Below are 16,288 nucleotides of genomic sequence, written 5' to 3' on the forward strand. Positions count from 1 at the left end.
TGAATAAGTCTCTGTTCCACGTGAGCTCAGCCTCCAAAAGGTCTCTGATCTATTAGAGATCAGTTTTAAAGAGCTTTCATTGATCTATGCGAGATCAGTTTAGCCTCGATCTGAAAAAAAAATATCAGCACAACATGGTCTCCAATGAAGGTCTCGTTGTTATCCAAATATTGTTCCTGACAGGTTGTTTCTGAAGGTCTCTGATCTGTTGAAGATCAGTCTCAGCGCCGAGCCCAGATTCTATATAGACTCTGGTTTGTTCGGGATAAATTCTAGAAAAATTGCGTCTGAGATAATTTGTTAACTCCTGAAATATGAATATGCGCCTCACGATCGTCGTTTCATTTAACCTATAAAAGCCTTCGATCTAGCTTAGATCAGTTTTAAAGAGCATTTAATAAAGGTCTCGGATTTATAAGAGAGATTACTTTAAATAAGCCTGAGATCAATCTAAAAACTGTCTTCAAAGTTAGTTAAAACAGGCCGCCAATCATGCCCTGCCTTAAGAGCTATGTGAGATCAGACTTTCTTTAAGGGATCACCGATCTACACAGATTTATTGGAGATCAGTTGGGAGCTAAAACAAGCATCCGATCACGCGAAGCTCAGTCAGAGTTCCTCTGAGGCCCCTGCCTAAAGATCTATATGAGATCTTTTAGAGATCTTTGATCTACGCGAAATACGTTTAAGCTAGATCAGTTATATAAAGCATTTATTAGAGACTGTGAATGACTTGCAATCAATCTGAATTCTATCTTCAAATGTAGCTAAAAAAGGCATCCGATTACCCAAAGATCAGTGAAACTTTCTCTGAAGGCTCGGCCTTAAGATCTATATCTGACCTCAGAGTTTCCTTAAAAGTTCTCTGATCTACATGAGATCAACTTCAGAAGTGTGTCCGAAACTATTCAAGATCACTCCTGAGAATATCTCTATAAAAGTCTTGACTAAAAAATAAATAGAGACTTGCCCGGAGCAGCACGTGGTGAATTAAAGACTTTGTCAATGCCTGTCAGGGATTCGCACACTCTATAAACTATTATAACCCACAGCTATGCCAACCTAATCCAATCTAACAAATCAGATAAGAGACAAATATGCCAAATCAATTGTAAGAATAGTTGAGTTCGTAATAGGTTAAAAATAGATCTTAAGTTCCAAAGTTGCAACAGTTGAAAGAAAACGAAACCAACACAAATCCAAACGAAAATTCACAGATATTGGGCGTGGATGCAGCTAGAACCGAAGCTGAGGCAACTGCAACTGCAACTGCAACTGCATTCGAAATAGGCAATAAAACAGCAGCAACAACAACTGCAACAACTGCAACTGCAACTAGTCCCGCCAGAGCGACAGCGACAGATCTAGAGATGTATGCTACCACGGGCGGCACACAGATTTATCTACAGGTGAGTGAGCGAGCGGAGCAGAGCGTATGAGAGAGAGAGAGAGAGAGAGACTGACCTGACCTGAACTCCTGCACAGACCTCACACCAGCAGAGCAGCAATGGCGCCAACACACAGCAGAGCACACTGCAAGCGCAAAGTCCCAGTCCCGGGCCGTATATCACAACGGACAGCTATGGCATGTATACGGCGAGCAGGCTGCCGCCCGGACCACCGCCCGCCACCACATTCATAACGGAGCCCTATTATCGTGAATATTTTGCACCTGACGGCCAAGGCGGCTATGTGCCAGCGGGCACGGCGCGCAGTCTCTACGGCGAGGACGTATCCGTTTCGGCGGCCACGCAGCCGCAGCCCGTGGGCGGCGTCTATGAGGCGCGCTTCAGCAGCAATGCGCCCACCACCACCACAGTGCTAACCAGCAGCAATGCACACCACCACAGTCAACAGCAGCAGCAGCAGCAGCAGCAGCAACAGCAGCAACAGCAGCAGCAGCAACAGGAACAGTCGGGCAAAAGCGGCGGCACCCCACTATATGCCAAGGCTATAACGGCGGCGGGTCTGACCGTGGACTTGCCCAGTCCCGATTCGGGCATTGGCACGGATGCCATAACGCCGCGGGATCAGAATCACATACAGCAGGTATACACACAAAACACAGGCAGCTAGCTGCATATTTATAGCGAGTAGCGAGTAAAAAGTAACGAGTAGCGAGTAGCTCAGTGCGTGTCGTGTCCATTAAAACTTTTAGAACCTAGACATAAAACTACGTATATACAATAAAACACTAAACGTTTAGCTACTAACGAGTAGCGAGTAACGAGCAGCCACATAAAATGCGTGACGTGTCCATTGAAACCTAGACTTAAGCCTAATTCTATTTACGAGTAACGAGTAGCGAATAGCGAGTAATGAGTAGCGAGTAGCGAGTAACGAGTAGCGAGAAATGCGTGACGTGTCCATTAAAACCTAGATTTAAGCCTAATTATATTTATGAGTAACGAGCAGCGAGTGACGAGTAGCGAGTAGACACATAGCATGCGTGACGTGTCCATTAAAACCTAAACTTAATTATATTTACCTAATCAAATCTATGCCATTTCCATTTTATAACCAAGCCAAATTTATACTAAATCTTTTGCAGTCCTTCGACTATACGGAACTGTGTCAGCCGGGCACCCTGATCGATGCGAATGGCAGCATACCCGTTTCGGTGAACAGCATACAGCAGCGCACCGTGGTGCATGGCAGCCAGAATAGTCCAACCACATCGCTGGTGGATACCAGCACAAATGGCTCGACTCGCTCGCGGCCCTGGCACGATTTCGGGCGCCAAAATGATGCTGACAAAATACAAATACCAAAAATGTAAGTCGAAGGGCGAACACAATGCAACAACTAACTAGATTAGTAACTCTAACTATAATACTTTCTTTGATTTGTTATTTTTGCATATTTATTTAGCTTCACAAATGTGGGCTTTCGCTATAATCTGGAGAGCCCGATCAGCTCGTCGCAGCGGCGCGAAGACGATCGCATCACCTACATCAACAAGGGTCAGTTCTATGGCATAACGCTGGAGTATGTGCACGATGCGGATAAGCCAATCAAGAATACAACAGTTAAGGTAAGTCTCATTGATTGTGGAGCTGCCTGATCCTGCTGCCTGTTCTTGTTGTTGTTGTTGTTGTTGTTGTTGTTGTTGTTGTTGTTGTTGTTGTTGTTGTCAACACCCAGTTCAAACCCTTTTCACCCTGCGATTTGTCAGCTGTGAGTCCTGGCGTTGCCGCGAGCAGAGCTCACGATTGTCAGTTGCCCGGGCGCTAATCAAGTTTGGCAGCAGTCGCCACCCTTTGCTCAATTGCACACACGCACACACACACACAGACACACACACACAAGGACACGCATATCCTGCTTAAGGCGCTCTGATCTCGTCTTCAGTTGTCCTGCCTTATATGCATATCCCGATGATAAATGATAAATGATACGCCAAGGCGCTGCCTTTATGAGAATTTGAATATGCCGCTCAATGCAAATTGTGAGCCTTTCAGCACACACACTCGCACACTCGCACACTCGCACACACACACACACACTCGCTCTCTCGCCCATGTTTATTCAGGACTACATGGTTATTTTTTCCTAGTTGTGCACAATACACATCAACATCATCAATCAGATAAGCTTAAATGACGTCTTCTCCGACTCGACGGCTACTGGAAAATGCAAATTGTAAACTGAACCCGTTGAGTTTTGAAGAATGACAATCAAAGTTACAGTTGAAAATGGGAAGTGGCAAGTTGGGTAGTTCAAAAAGTGGGGAGAAGTGGAAGCGGATGTGGAAGTGCCAACGGTTCGCTAAGTAAACAACAATTGAGTTTCGGTTCGGTTCTGCTTCTTTCTCTCTTAGTTCTCGACAATCTAGGGTCTGAAATTGGAACTGTCTCTCAAATGAATTTGCATACGCAAATAAAAAGCTGCGACAAATTGAAGAAAAAAAATTGAAAAACAATAGTACAAAAAAAACTTCTTTAAAAGCCCAAGGATCTTGAGCTCAAGGAATAACTCTAAATAAACAGAAAGAAAATTAATGAATATTTTGAAAAAAAATGCAAAAGATTTAGGTTTTTAATAAATTAAAACCCACGAAAATCTTGAGTTAGCCTGAAGTTAAAGAACTTCAGTTCACAGAAAAGTTCAAATAAAATAGATAGAAAATTAATGAATATTTTGAAAGGATCAAAGGAACTTGAGTCTTACATATTCTAAAGATCTAGGCTTAAATTTAATCAATTTTAAACTTAAATAATCATGAGTTTTAAACAAATAAAATAAATATCTTGAATTTAAGCTCCTTAAAAGTATCTCAATCCCAAATGATCTTAAGTTCCTTTGATTAAAGTAAAGCAAAAAAGATAACAAGCATTTGCATATCAAGATCTCAAACTTCGAAAAAAAATAAAGTAACAAGACAAAAAATGTTAAATGTAGACAGAATATAAGGGAGTATATAATCTTGAAATACTTAAAATGCTCAAAAAGAATCTTAATTTTAAATAAAATAAATCATAAAAATATCTATATAAATATAAAAACAAAAATAGTTTAAAATCTTAAAAATCTTGAGAAAAAACACTTCAAAAAATCTCATAAAAATAAAAGGTTCATAAGAATTCAAGATATATGATTCTTTATCTTGAAAAAACATTTAATGAACAAAGAAAACAAGTTCCTTAATATCCTGGCAACATAAATATCTTAATATAAAAGCAAATATTTACTTCAATTTCGTAAGATCCTGACTATAAAAGTTAAAACTAAAATATCTACCTCTGCATATAAAAAAATAGTTCTGGCAGATCTTCACAATATAAAAGCAATTATTAACTGCAGCTCTTTTAAATTCGTAAGATCTTGACTTCCTGAATATGAAAGAGAAATCTAAGAAAAGTATATATATTTATATTGAATAGTTCTGGCAGATCTTAAAGAACGCGAACGTTAGAGGCTATCTGGCTACTAAAAAGACAATCTATATAAAATAGTTCTGGCAGATCTTAATAATATAAAAGCAAATATTTAATGCAGTTCTTTGAAATTCGTAAGATCTTGAAATCCTGAATAATCAAAGTTAAATCTAAAAATAAATTTATATATTTATATAAAATACTTCTGGCAGATATTCAAGAACTCGCGCTCTAGCGACCATCTGGTGGCTGTCTTGACTACCCCTGCCTTTGAATTTTCGACTGTACTGGCTACCCCTGCTAATTGTGTTTTATGAAGTGCCGCGGCGTCTCGTATTACCATAAAAGTGCAATAATTTTTGCGCAAGAGACGCTAGAAAAAAGTGTCAAAATGAATTTACGAGCTTATTTGTTTAACCCTCTCGCCCTTTTTCGGGCTGGCAGCAAACATTCCATTAAACAAAAAAAAAAAAGAAAAGACATTTAAGTGTAACTCAAGAAACTACAGAATCAACGAGGAAAAAGTAACCCAAAGAAAAATCAAAGCAGCGCATTTGCATAGACGTGTCCATTTCCATATCCATTTCCCAAATGCCTAACGGTGAAAAACTTACCAAAAATAGAAGAAAAAAAAACAACTAGTATAATTTACGAGCTGATTAGCCCATGAATATTTACGATATTGTATATAAAACACAGCGAGAGATGGGGAGAAAAAAAAAAGCTGGTAGAAAACTAAAGATTCAAGAAAAAGGCGCACAAAATACACAAAAATATTTATGCCGAGTAATCAGTAAATGCAAAGATCTTCTAGGCAGAGGGTAGCAGGGGGTTGTCGGGGGGTAGTCGGGGGGTTGTCGGGGTTAGCAGCAAAGGGGTTGCAATTCGGATAGGTCCGCCTGGACCTACATCTATCTGTGCGCTTCCTTTTGCGCTGTCAACGTAATTATTCAAAATGTGAAAAATACATAAATGATGCACATAAAATGCAAATATCTCTGGGAACGAACGCGTCTCAGATACGGAATATCTCGCTCGGGATACTCAAGATACAAATGTGTTAGATATTTTTCTGCTAAATCGAGTTAGTCCTTTTTGATTTTTTATGATTGTTACTTTTTCTGCTTCTAATCCTTTTGACTTTGTTGGGGTGCGAGCAATAGATCGACATGGGCCGACAAAACATGTGTCACAACGCGTATATGTCAAGCGGGTTAGGGCTCAAAAACGACTGTCAGATACCCTGTAATTAGTTAAAAGTAGAATGGTCTGGGGACAATTTACAGAGAGAAAGAGAGAGAGAGAGAGAGAGGGCGACAAAACAAATGTCACAACTCACAAATGTCAAACGGATTTGGCTTAAAGAACGACTGCACATTCCCTGTGAATAGTTTGAAAGTGGACTGAAAGAAGGTCAATTCTCAGAGAGCGAGAGAGAGTTAGAGATAAAGACAGAGAGATAGCTTCCATATAATAGGCCGACAAAACATAAGACACAACGCGTATATGTCAAACGTATTTGGCTTAAAGAACGACAACGACAGGCAGATACCCTGTAAATAGTTAGAGCGCGTGAAATGGAGGAAGGACAATTGTCAGAAAATCGCGATCACACGTGTCCTTTAAGAATTATATATATTATAATTATATGTATCCATATAATTATATAAAATACTTATTCCAATTACTTAATTCATTTTAAATATTTGAATAGAAAAACTGTGTTTGAGTTTTCTTCGAATCGACAAGTGCTCGAATATTTTTCTAAAAGTGTGTCTCAAACTCTTTTATTGTTTTCTAATATGTTTATAACACGTCATATTTATTTAACACGTTCACACTTGCCAACTTTTGGTTAATCAATTTTAATTTTTTTATTTCTTGAAAATATAAAAAAAAAGAAATGAATAAGTTTAAGAATATACTGAGCTTTGGTCGAATCGTAGGGTCTTGTATGGAAATCTTTATTTTCTACCAAGATATCTTACCCAACATCGTCATTTATAAGTCTCACTATGCTCCCTAAATGTATGCAAAATCTTATTAACATTGGACTTGACCAAACTCCGGATTTATTAGTTCCATTATATATTCATATAGGAAAGATCGGTTGAGTAGTAGGATCTCATATGGCAAAATACTCAGCTATCCAAAATATTTGCATCAAACTCAGACAGCTTCCTAATCACATATCTGCAAAACCCAATGTCTAGAAGGGTATAAAATCGTCAGCTCTCTTCTTTTTTTGTCGTTACTTTAATAAATTGGATTCAATTAACAATATACTATAACTATCTATAAAAGGTGCAGGTGTGAATACATCTTAATTGAAACTAAGCCCAAGCACACAACAAGAACCAAAAACAACACGAGAATATTTCAAAACTCTGCACACATCATATAATAACAGGATATATGTTAAAGCCAACAACTCTTTAATAATTCTTTCCTTTATTAATTCTTTTATTTAATTGTTTTTCTGTTTGTTTTTTTTTTTGTACTTTTGCAGAGTGTGATCATGCTGATGTTTCGCGAGGAGAAGAGTCCCGAGGACGAGATAAAGGCCTGGCAATTCTGGCACAGTCGTCAGCATTCCGTGAAGCAAAGAATCTTGGATGCAGGTGCGTAAAAGCTGAAGAACCAACCGCTACCGAGTTCTGTATAGCTGTATAGAATATCCAGATCGTAAATTGTTGCTTTTTATTGAACGGGTGACGGGGGGGGGTAAGGCAAAGGTGCAGCAGCAGAGAAGGGGACATGCAACATGCAGCCAGAGTTATGACATTGATAAACGCGCAATGCGTTCGGGTTTTGTTTGATTGCAGATAATCTTGGCTAGTTCGCCGGCTGCTCTGCCTCTCCCTCCCTCTCCGTCTCTCTCCCTCTCGCTCGCTGCGTGTGCTGCTGCCACTTGCTGCATCCTGTTGCGCGCTTGCCCCATCAAACATAACTCATTAGGCACTTGTCACAGACAATTTTCCTTAATTGTTAATACTAACGATACGTAACCGCAACCCCACCCCCCCTCCTTACCAACACCCCTCTCCTTAGACTGTTTCTCATACCTTATTCTATGTTGTTGTTATTTTATTTGCAGATACAAAGAACTCGGTTGGTCTCGTTGGCTGCATTGAGGAAGTGTCGCACAATGCCATCGCCGTCTATTGGAATCCGCTCGAGAGCTCTGCCAAGGTAAGTTCCAAGCACCTGTGAACTCTCTGTGAGCACGCCCCCTCCTCCCTTGCTCTAACTGTTTGTAGTCTCCATTTTGTTTGTGGCCGAGCGCCGCCTCAATTAAAAAAACAACAACAACAAAAATACATTTTATGAACGAGACGGCAAATAAATGAGCCGCTGTGTGTGTGTGTGCCTGTTGTGTGTATGTGTGTGTGTGTATGTGTGTGTGTGTAAGAATTAATTTGTGATTTATTTTCAATTGCAGCGTACAACGCAAATTATTCAACGCGCGTCGCAGAGTCGCCTCTTGTTGTTGCCATCTCTGTCGCACGCCTGCCTTCAACTATTGCCGTCTCGCTCTTTCCAATTTTTCGCCTTTGTTTCTGTTGTTGTTATTTTGAAAAGAATAATTTATGCATTTATTTATTTATGACACTTAGTTTTAATCACCTGCCTCGACAAATTTCAGTCTCGCTCGCTCTCGCTCTCGCTCTCCCCCTCTCTCTTTCTCTGTCTCTCCCTCTCTCTCTCTCGCTCTCTGTTTGTCTCGTATTTTTTATTTGCCAGAGCTTTGGCTTTGAGCCCGAGCTGGCAGCGCGTTTAATTTAGCAATTATCAGCAATTTTAATCGCCGCAAATATTTGCAATTCTATTGAGCGAATCAAGCGCCATGCTCCGTCCTCCGATTACGTATACGCCCCCCTCACCCCTCACCCCTCCCCACCATTCCGAGCCACCAAACAGTTGAACAACATTGTAATTGGAATGCAGATGCATTCAAGCAGCTGGGAGTCATAGGCTCCACCCCGAAAATAAACAAAACCGAATGAAAAAACAGCAAGCAAGTGCATATGTGATGATTGCTCGACTAGCAGATACCCTGTAGGAAGATTTTGTGTGAAAAAAGTCTCTGTTTCTTTTATCAAACAAATATATTATTGTCCAAGATATCTTCGCAAAATGCCAAACTACATCTCACTAAGCTACCAAAGCATTTTAAAATACGACTAGCAGATACCCTGTAGCAAACTTTTAGTTGCAAATGTCTCTGGTTTTTACAAGATTCCGAATTATTATTAAATCTTCGACGTGCCCAATATTGATTATTTGTAGGTGCCATCTTTCATCTTCTACCGTTCACCTCCTCCCGCTCAAAGCCTCCCGTTCCCAAATCTCAAAAACTCTTTAGAAGTTGCACTTAATATTAACCCAAGTCATAGATAACATTCGAAATGCGTTTGGTTTTTTATTCATGTTTTTAGCAAATATCAAGACAACTTTTAGAGCTGCCTGTTAATAATTTTCTATAATTTTGAAGTGTGCTCTAAGGGCAAAGTTAAAGGTCCTTATTCTTAGCAAATATCGAGACTATGTTTACAGCTGCCTGTCAATAATTTCTATCTTTTATGAAATGTGTCTTAAAGGCCAACTTATAGGTCCTTGTTTCTGCCTGTAATAGATTTACTTTGATTGTAAATAATGTTTGAAAGATATTCATTAATTGAAGCATACTTTGAGTACATAAGCTAGACGAGAGTCGAAATACCTAAGTTTTCCAACAGCAGCTGTCATGAAGAGAATCTTTGAAGGCCTCGTCTATAAAGATATGTACTTATATATATGTATATATATAGATATTCATTAATTGAAGCATATATAAGAGTCCTAATGCCAAAGTTTTCCAACAGCAGCTGTCAATAGGAGTCTCTTTCAAGGCCTTGTCTATAATATATAGGTATATATATAGGGACGCATGCGCTCTGACTAATAATTCAAGCCAATAAAATGGCAGCCAAATGCACTGATTTTCCACAAGTTGTCAAGTTCAGTGACTTGCGTCAAATTGGCAAGCAGTTATTAAATTGGCTAACTGGAAGGCTGGCTGACTGGCTAGCTGACTGTCTGGCTAGCTGACTGTCTGGCCAATTGGCTGGCTTATGGCCATAAGTGCATTTTGGCTGCATTTCGATATCGCGCTTTTTATTTACAAATTGTTTACGCGCTGAGATGTTAATCCCAAAAGCCGCGTCCAGACATTGCCGAGAGAGAGAGTCTGTCGCCGCTGCCAAAGGCCGCATAATGTCGATTTCGTTTTATGCCGTTAGGCAGCATCCCCCCCCCCTCCCCCCTCCCCCCTCCCCCACTCCCAGCTGCCGCTGTGTATCTGCGCATCTGTATCTGTCGCTGTGTGTGTGTGTATCTGTGTATCTGTATCTGCAGCTGTGTGTGCGCGCGCGCGTATCTTTTGCCTTTCCCAGCGGCAGCTAAAAAAACTTTCGTACGCACCGACACGCAGGTGCTGCAGCTTGTGCAAGACCCCCCTCCCCCCCTCCACCCCCTCTCCGCTCTCTCCTCAACTGCAACTGCCTTCTGCCTGCTGCCTCGTCTGTCTGTGTCGCTTCTCTTATATGGTACGCGCCCGCTAATTATTCACATTAAATACTGCTCCACGTCGTCCAGCATCGACAACGTCCACAGTGACGCCGACTGCGGCAGCGACGGCGGCAGCGCTGCGTCGACCGCGTTGCACTTTTACCATTAAGATTGTTTCCTTTGGTATTTTTGCGTTGATGGATTTTCTACTCTTTTTTTTCGTATACATATATATATATATATATTTTGCTGTTGTTTGTCTTTGGCTCGTCGCATCTGGCTTGGACATGCTTAAAATGCCTTTAAACACACACACACACACTCGCACACACACACGCACACACACACGCAGCGACCTGAAGTCTGTCGCTGAGCAACTGAATCGAAGTCGAAACTGAAGAGCGCAGAAAAAAAAAATGAATTGGATGCGTTGCACAAGTCAACTTGCCGCAACAGCCTTCCCCCCCCCCCCCACCGTTCGTCTTCCCACTGCCTACCTACCCACCTGTACCCCCCGCACCTGAGCAGATATGTTGCCACAGTTCGGTTCGGTTTGGTCCTCTGTGTATTGCCTTGTTATTGTCTCCAGCTACATTGGCATTGCCATGGCCATAACCAACTGTAGTATGCCCGCCTTTTGGTTGTGCGTGTGTGCGAGCGTGTGTGTGCGTGCGTGTGTGTGTGTGTTGGAATTTTTTAAACTGTCGTGGGCATAAAGAGGACATCGACTTAATAGAGAGAAAACAATTGCTTCTAATAACAGTCGCAGTCGCAGTCGCAGTCGCAGCCCCCAGACGCACTTTTTTTTTCCTTCTCAATTTGCACTTTTTGTCATTTTCTGTTGTTGTTGTTGTTGTTGTTTTTATTTGTATTATCATTTTGCTGTCGCTTTAATTTCTTTTTTATTTCCATTTATTTATTTTTTCATCTCTTTCTGTTCGTTTTTTATTTTTTATTAATTGCCTCGCTTTTAATTGCATCGCATTTATTTTCCACAGATCAACATTGCGGTTCAGTGCCTCAGCACGGACTTTAGCAGTCAAAAAGGTGTTAAGGTGAGTTTTCTTTTACAAATATACCGATTGCATATAGATATGTAGACATATCTAGATATATTGATAGATACAAATATACATAGATATATAGATAGTTATATACATATAGATATATAGATATAAAGGTATATAGATAAAAAGATACATAGATATATAGATATGTATATAGATACATGGATATATAGATAGATGTAGGATTGTGCGCATCAGTTGCGTTACTTTAAATGAAGCTCTTCTTTAAATAAAAATATTTCCATATTTTTTTGCATTTATCATCAAAGTAAGAAAAAAAGTGCTGCCAGGTTTTACCACACTTTGTCAATTTATGGCAATAACTAGAAAGAACCTGAAAAAAAATATGTATTTTATACGCATACATAAAATAAAATATATAATTATATATATAATATTTTTTATGTTAAATGTTTTGTGTATTCATTCAAGTTATATATTTTTTAATATTTTCGTTGTAAATAATCTTAATATTTTTAAAGTAAATTTTTAGAATATATTTTTCTGATCTTTTTTTTAAGGCGAATATCATACGCTAAAGCATAATCTTGATTATATTAATTGAACATAAAGAAATTTGTAGAACACATTTTTATTACTTACTCCATTTGGCCTTAGAAATTTCTCAGATAATTTAAATTTTTTATAGAGAATTTTTTAGGATATGTTTTTTATACATTATTTAACATTATAAATTTATGATTTAGCTTAGGTTCAATTTATTTTAAAAGAAAAGACAAATTCTCTGAAAAACACAAGACATTTTGGGTACAAATTGAATTTGGAATTTAAATGCATAGAATTGTATAGAATAATATCAAGTACATGCATTTTGATACATTTCTCAGGAATGTGCCACAATTTCGTTAAGTAAATGATGATATTATTAAGCGCAGCCAACTTAATGAGGTGTTTACCCAATTTAGCGCTGCCAGACTGCTAAAAAATGTTGTTGACTTTCATTTGAGCTGGCAGCACAAGAGAAGAACTGATCTTTGAGCAATTTTTAATTAACAACTAAATATAATTATAAAAATAGTATAAATAATACTAATTCATAGTTCTAGAGTCTTTAGGCCAGCCCTAGTAGCAGTTAGTTGGGAACACACAAGCAGCAAAAAGCAAAGGCCTGTTGTAAGCTTCACTCTTTCATTATTTCTTTGTTCATGGCTGGCTTAATAAACACCTGGGCACCTGAGCGACAGGGTCTACTGTCTACAAGTTGATGAGGCCCGGGCCCCAAGGCGTGTAGCCTGCTCCCGTTTGCCAGTGTGTTACCTGTGTTACCTGTGTTACACACTTAATCACATAGTCATAATACCCGTGCCAGGAGGCGCTGCAAGGCCAACATCATAAATGAAAATGATGAAGAAAATCAAGGGGGGCAGATTGCTACAGTTCTCGACTCTAAACATATACGTAGGAAGTTGTTGTTGTTGTTGTTGCTCTTCTTCTTGTCAGTTGAGAGTTGTTGTTGCAGTTGTTGTTGTTGTTGCAGTTGTTGCATCCTTCGTATGTTGTAATGCGTACCATTAAGTTGATATTTCATTGACAGAAACACACGAACTCGGCCTGGTCAAGAGTTTCTTTTTGCTGCTTGCCATTAAAAGCCAAAAGGGAGCAAAACGTGACAGCTACAGTCAGGCCTGGCTAAAGGCGCAGCTAGTATTTAGTGTTTCCGATTGTAGTATATTTGGTATTTATATCTGGTATTTTAAGGCCTGCCGCTGCACGTACAAATCGGATACGTGACAGCTACAGTCAAGCCTGGCTAAAGGCATCGCTAGTATTTTTCATTAGTATATTTGGTATTTAATTCTGTTACTTAAAGGTCTGCTGCAGTCAAGCCTGGCTAAAGACGCAGCTAGTATTTAGTATTTCGTTATTACTATTTATGATTGAAACATTATTATTCGTATATTTGGTATTTATTTTTGATTTTTAATCAATCCTAACGTAATTCGAATCTAGTATTTAGCTTTTAGTATTTGTGATTGAATCATAACTATATTTGGTATTTAATTCTGGTAGTTTAGGGCCTGGTACAGTCAAGCCTGGCTAAAGGCACAGCTCGTATTTAGTTTTAAGTATTTATGATTGCATCATTAGTATATTTGGTCAGGGCTCTCCAAAAGCGCTGCTAGTATTAAGTAATTATGATTGAGTCGTTAGTATGTTTGGTATTAATTTCTGGTATTATAGGGCCTAGCTAAGGTCGCCGCTAGTATTCAGTCTTAAGCATTTAGTATATTTGGTATTTATTTCTGGTATTTTTGAGCTAGCTACAGTTAAGCCCAGCTTTGTTAGTTTTTAATATTTAAAATTGCAACATTAGTATATTTTGTATTTATTTCTGGTATTTTAGTCAAGCCTAGCTATAATGCGTCGCTAATATTTAGTTTTAAGTATTTCGAATTGAAACATTATAACATTTGGTATTTGTTTGTGGTATTTTTTAGGGCCTGCCGCTGCACGTACAAATCGACACGTTCGAGGATCCGCGGGACGCGACGGTCTTTCATCGCGGCTACTGTCAGATAAAGGTCTTCTGCGATAAGGTAAGTGATTCGCATTTCGCAATGCTGCTGCGACTGAGTCCAGCTACCACATACGAGCGCGCCAGATACACATAATTACGCACACACACACACACAGACACACACACGCGGGCACACACACGCACATGCCGCACACACAGCTGCCACGTGCAACCAACAGGTTGAATGAAGCTAACTAAAAGCGCTGCGACGTGACTCGAGGCAGAGTCCCAGCCAATTGTTGTTGCTGTTGCAGTTGTTGTTGTTGCCACTTGTCGCTTGCAGCTTTTATCGAATTGGGGGCAACTGCCTGGCTGTTGTTGCATATGGCATATGGGTTGTCCCTTCATCAGGCCACAATGTCTGTCCGTGCCTGGGCTCAGGTGGAAAGCGTAACGCGTACAAAAGTAAATGGGCAGCCTCCCTCCCCCCTCCCCCCTCCCCCCTTTCCCACCTCTGCATTCTCTGTGGCACTGATTCGCTGGCATCATCCTTTCGCCTGCGTCGTGCCCTTGTTTTGAGCCAATGTTTCGCCTTGGTCTCTTTTTCTCTCTCTCTCGCCATCTCTCTCCCTCTCGCTCTCTCGCTGATTTCATGCTTTGTATGCGAACCCTTCACTTTTTTTTGCGCTTGATGTGCTTTATTAATAAATCATTTCGTGGATTTCCAATTTAATTTTCTCATATCATTACACTTCTGCTGCTTCGTTCGCTGCTGCTGCTGCTTCTTCTTCTTCTTCTTCTTCTTCTGCTTTTCGAATCGAAGTCCAAGCCTGGACCTGGCCGGAGCTACCTTTTATTGTACTCCAATACAAGCCCCATAGTCCCTACTCCCTGCAAGCCATACCTGAACTGCAGGGCCCTTACACACACACGCACACACACACGCACACACTCTCGGAGTGGGTTTAACCTGAAGTTCGAGGCGTGTGTTTATCGGTAAATGTATCAATTAAATTTCGCGTACCAGCTTATTTTATATGGTTATACACATATATATACTATATCCATCTCTTCAGTTACGCATTTCTCTTTGGAGGTTTTTTGTTTTTGCTGACTTTTCGGTTTCTGATTTCACTGCATTTGCAACTCGGTTGCAATTGCCGCCTTTTGGCACCTTTTTCACTCTCTCCCTCTCCCCCTCTCTCTCTCTCTCCCTGTCTCTCTCTCTCCGGCTCCAAATGCAATCAATGAAAAATATAGGTTTTGCGTGTTTTTTTTGTTTCTGTATTTTAAAACGTTTCAAAACTGCCGCAAACAAATTTATTTCTTAAGATTGCCATCTTCGGAGGCAGCTTTTTATGGGAAAAAGTATTCGAATTCGATTGTAACGAGCGAAAAGATATATTTAAAAAACTTCATTTTCGCCCAATTGTGTAATTACTGATAGGCATATAAGTAAATTCCTTTTATTCTCAGCTAAATTGGAGTAGTTAAACAAACAAGTTTTTATAAAAAAAGAAATCAATGGCTCAAATTTCAAAGGGGTTAGCAAATATGAATTTGATTAAATTACAAAACTCTGGTGGAAAACCAATAGAACCATATTTTTTTATCTACAAAGAATCTTAAACAAGTTGTCAGCAAATCCTAGTGCAAATATTAAGGTCAATTTTTTTAAAAAGCGAAATAAATGGTTCAAACCTTCAAAATACAAAACAATGAATTCAATGAAATTACAATACATTAAAGTCCGATGGAAAATAAGAAAGATATTTATGTGAATGTATTTTTTTTTCTGGAAGTCCGAGATCCAGGTAAACCTCAATTTATAAAATGGAAAGGTCGCCAAAGCCAGCATTTGCATTATTATTAGATAAATTAGTTCCCTTAACTACATTAAACTTCCCAGATAAATGTTCTACTATACATTTGCATAAACCAATATATTTCTAAGCTTCTTAACCATTTCCTAGTCTCAAATAAAAGATTAAACTTTTATAAAAGTTAGGGTAGATGGGAAAATTTGTTAATATTGCAAAGGTTTTCTTACGCCCATCTTAAAAAAAACGAACTACGTATTGCTTGCTCAACATAGCTTTATTGGCCATTTAATGGTTACAAAGTACAATTATATTTTGCTGCTTTGGTATTACGACTCTACGGACTATAATAGACCACAAAATGTTATAAAGTTTATGTGTGTGTGTGTGTGTGTGTGTTATGAGACAAGCCATATACCAAACTGGCCAACTCTAGATCGCATAATCTCCGAGTTCAGTTAGACAGGCGCACTATTATAGAGCCAATTTAAATTC

At 39.3% G+C, this 16,288-nt stretch overlaps 1 protein-coding gene across 4 annotated transcripts in view; it reads left to right on the plus strand.

The window, feature by feature from the left end:
• The window catches only part of grh (grainy head), a 54,795-nt gene that overhangs the window by 31,880 nt on the left and 6,627 nt on the right, over window positions 1-16,288 (plus strand). For 3 of the 4 annotated variants that reach the window (XM_064695851.1, XM_064695853.1, XM_064695852.1), the window contains exons 4-11: window positions 1,218-1,409; window positions 1,486-2,049; window positions 2,552-2,775; window positions 2,872-3,034; window positions 7,387-7,498; window positions 7,975-8,069; window positions 11,426-11,482; window positions 13,954-14,052. In XM_064695851.1, the coding sequence (XP_064551921.1) occupies window positions 1,218-1,409; window positions 1,486-2,049; window positions 2,552-2,775; window positions 2,872-3,034; window positions 7,387-7,498; window positions 7,975-8,069; window positions 11,426-11,482; window positions 13,954-14,052 (1,506 nt within the window). The remainder of the gene's footprint in view (window positions 1-1,217; window positions 1,410-1,485; window positions 2,050-2,551; window positions 2,776-2,871; window positions 3,035-7,386; window positions 7,499-7,974; window positions 8,070-11,425; window positions 11,483-13,953; window positions 14,053-16,288) is intronic. The other variant, XM_064695854.1, reaches the window with a different exon arrangement.

The sequence above is a fragment of the Drosophila montana genome, unplaced genomic scaffold (assembly GCF_035044405.1).
Source record: "Drosophila montana isolate Dmon_TW-CO22-7 unplaced genomic scaffold, ASM3504440v1 contig_3833_1, whole genome shotgun sequence".
Classification (NCBI taxonomy): domain Eukaryota; kingdom Metazoa; phylum Arthropoda; class Insecta; order Diptera; family Drosophilidae; genus Drosophila; species Drosophila montana.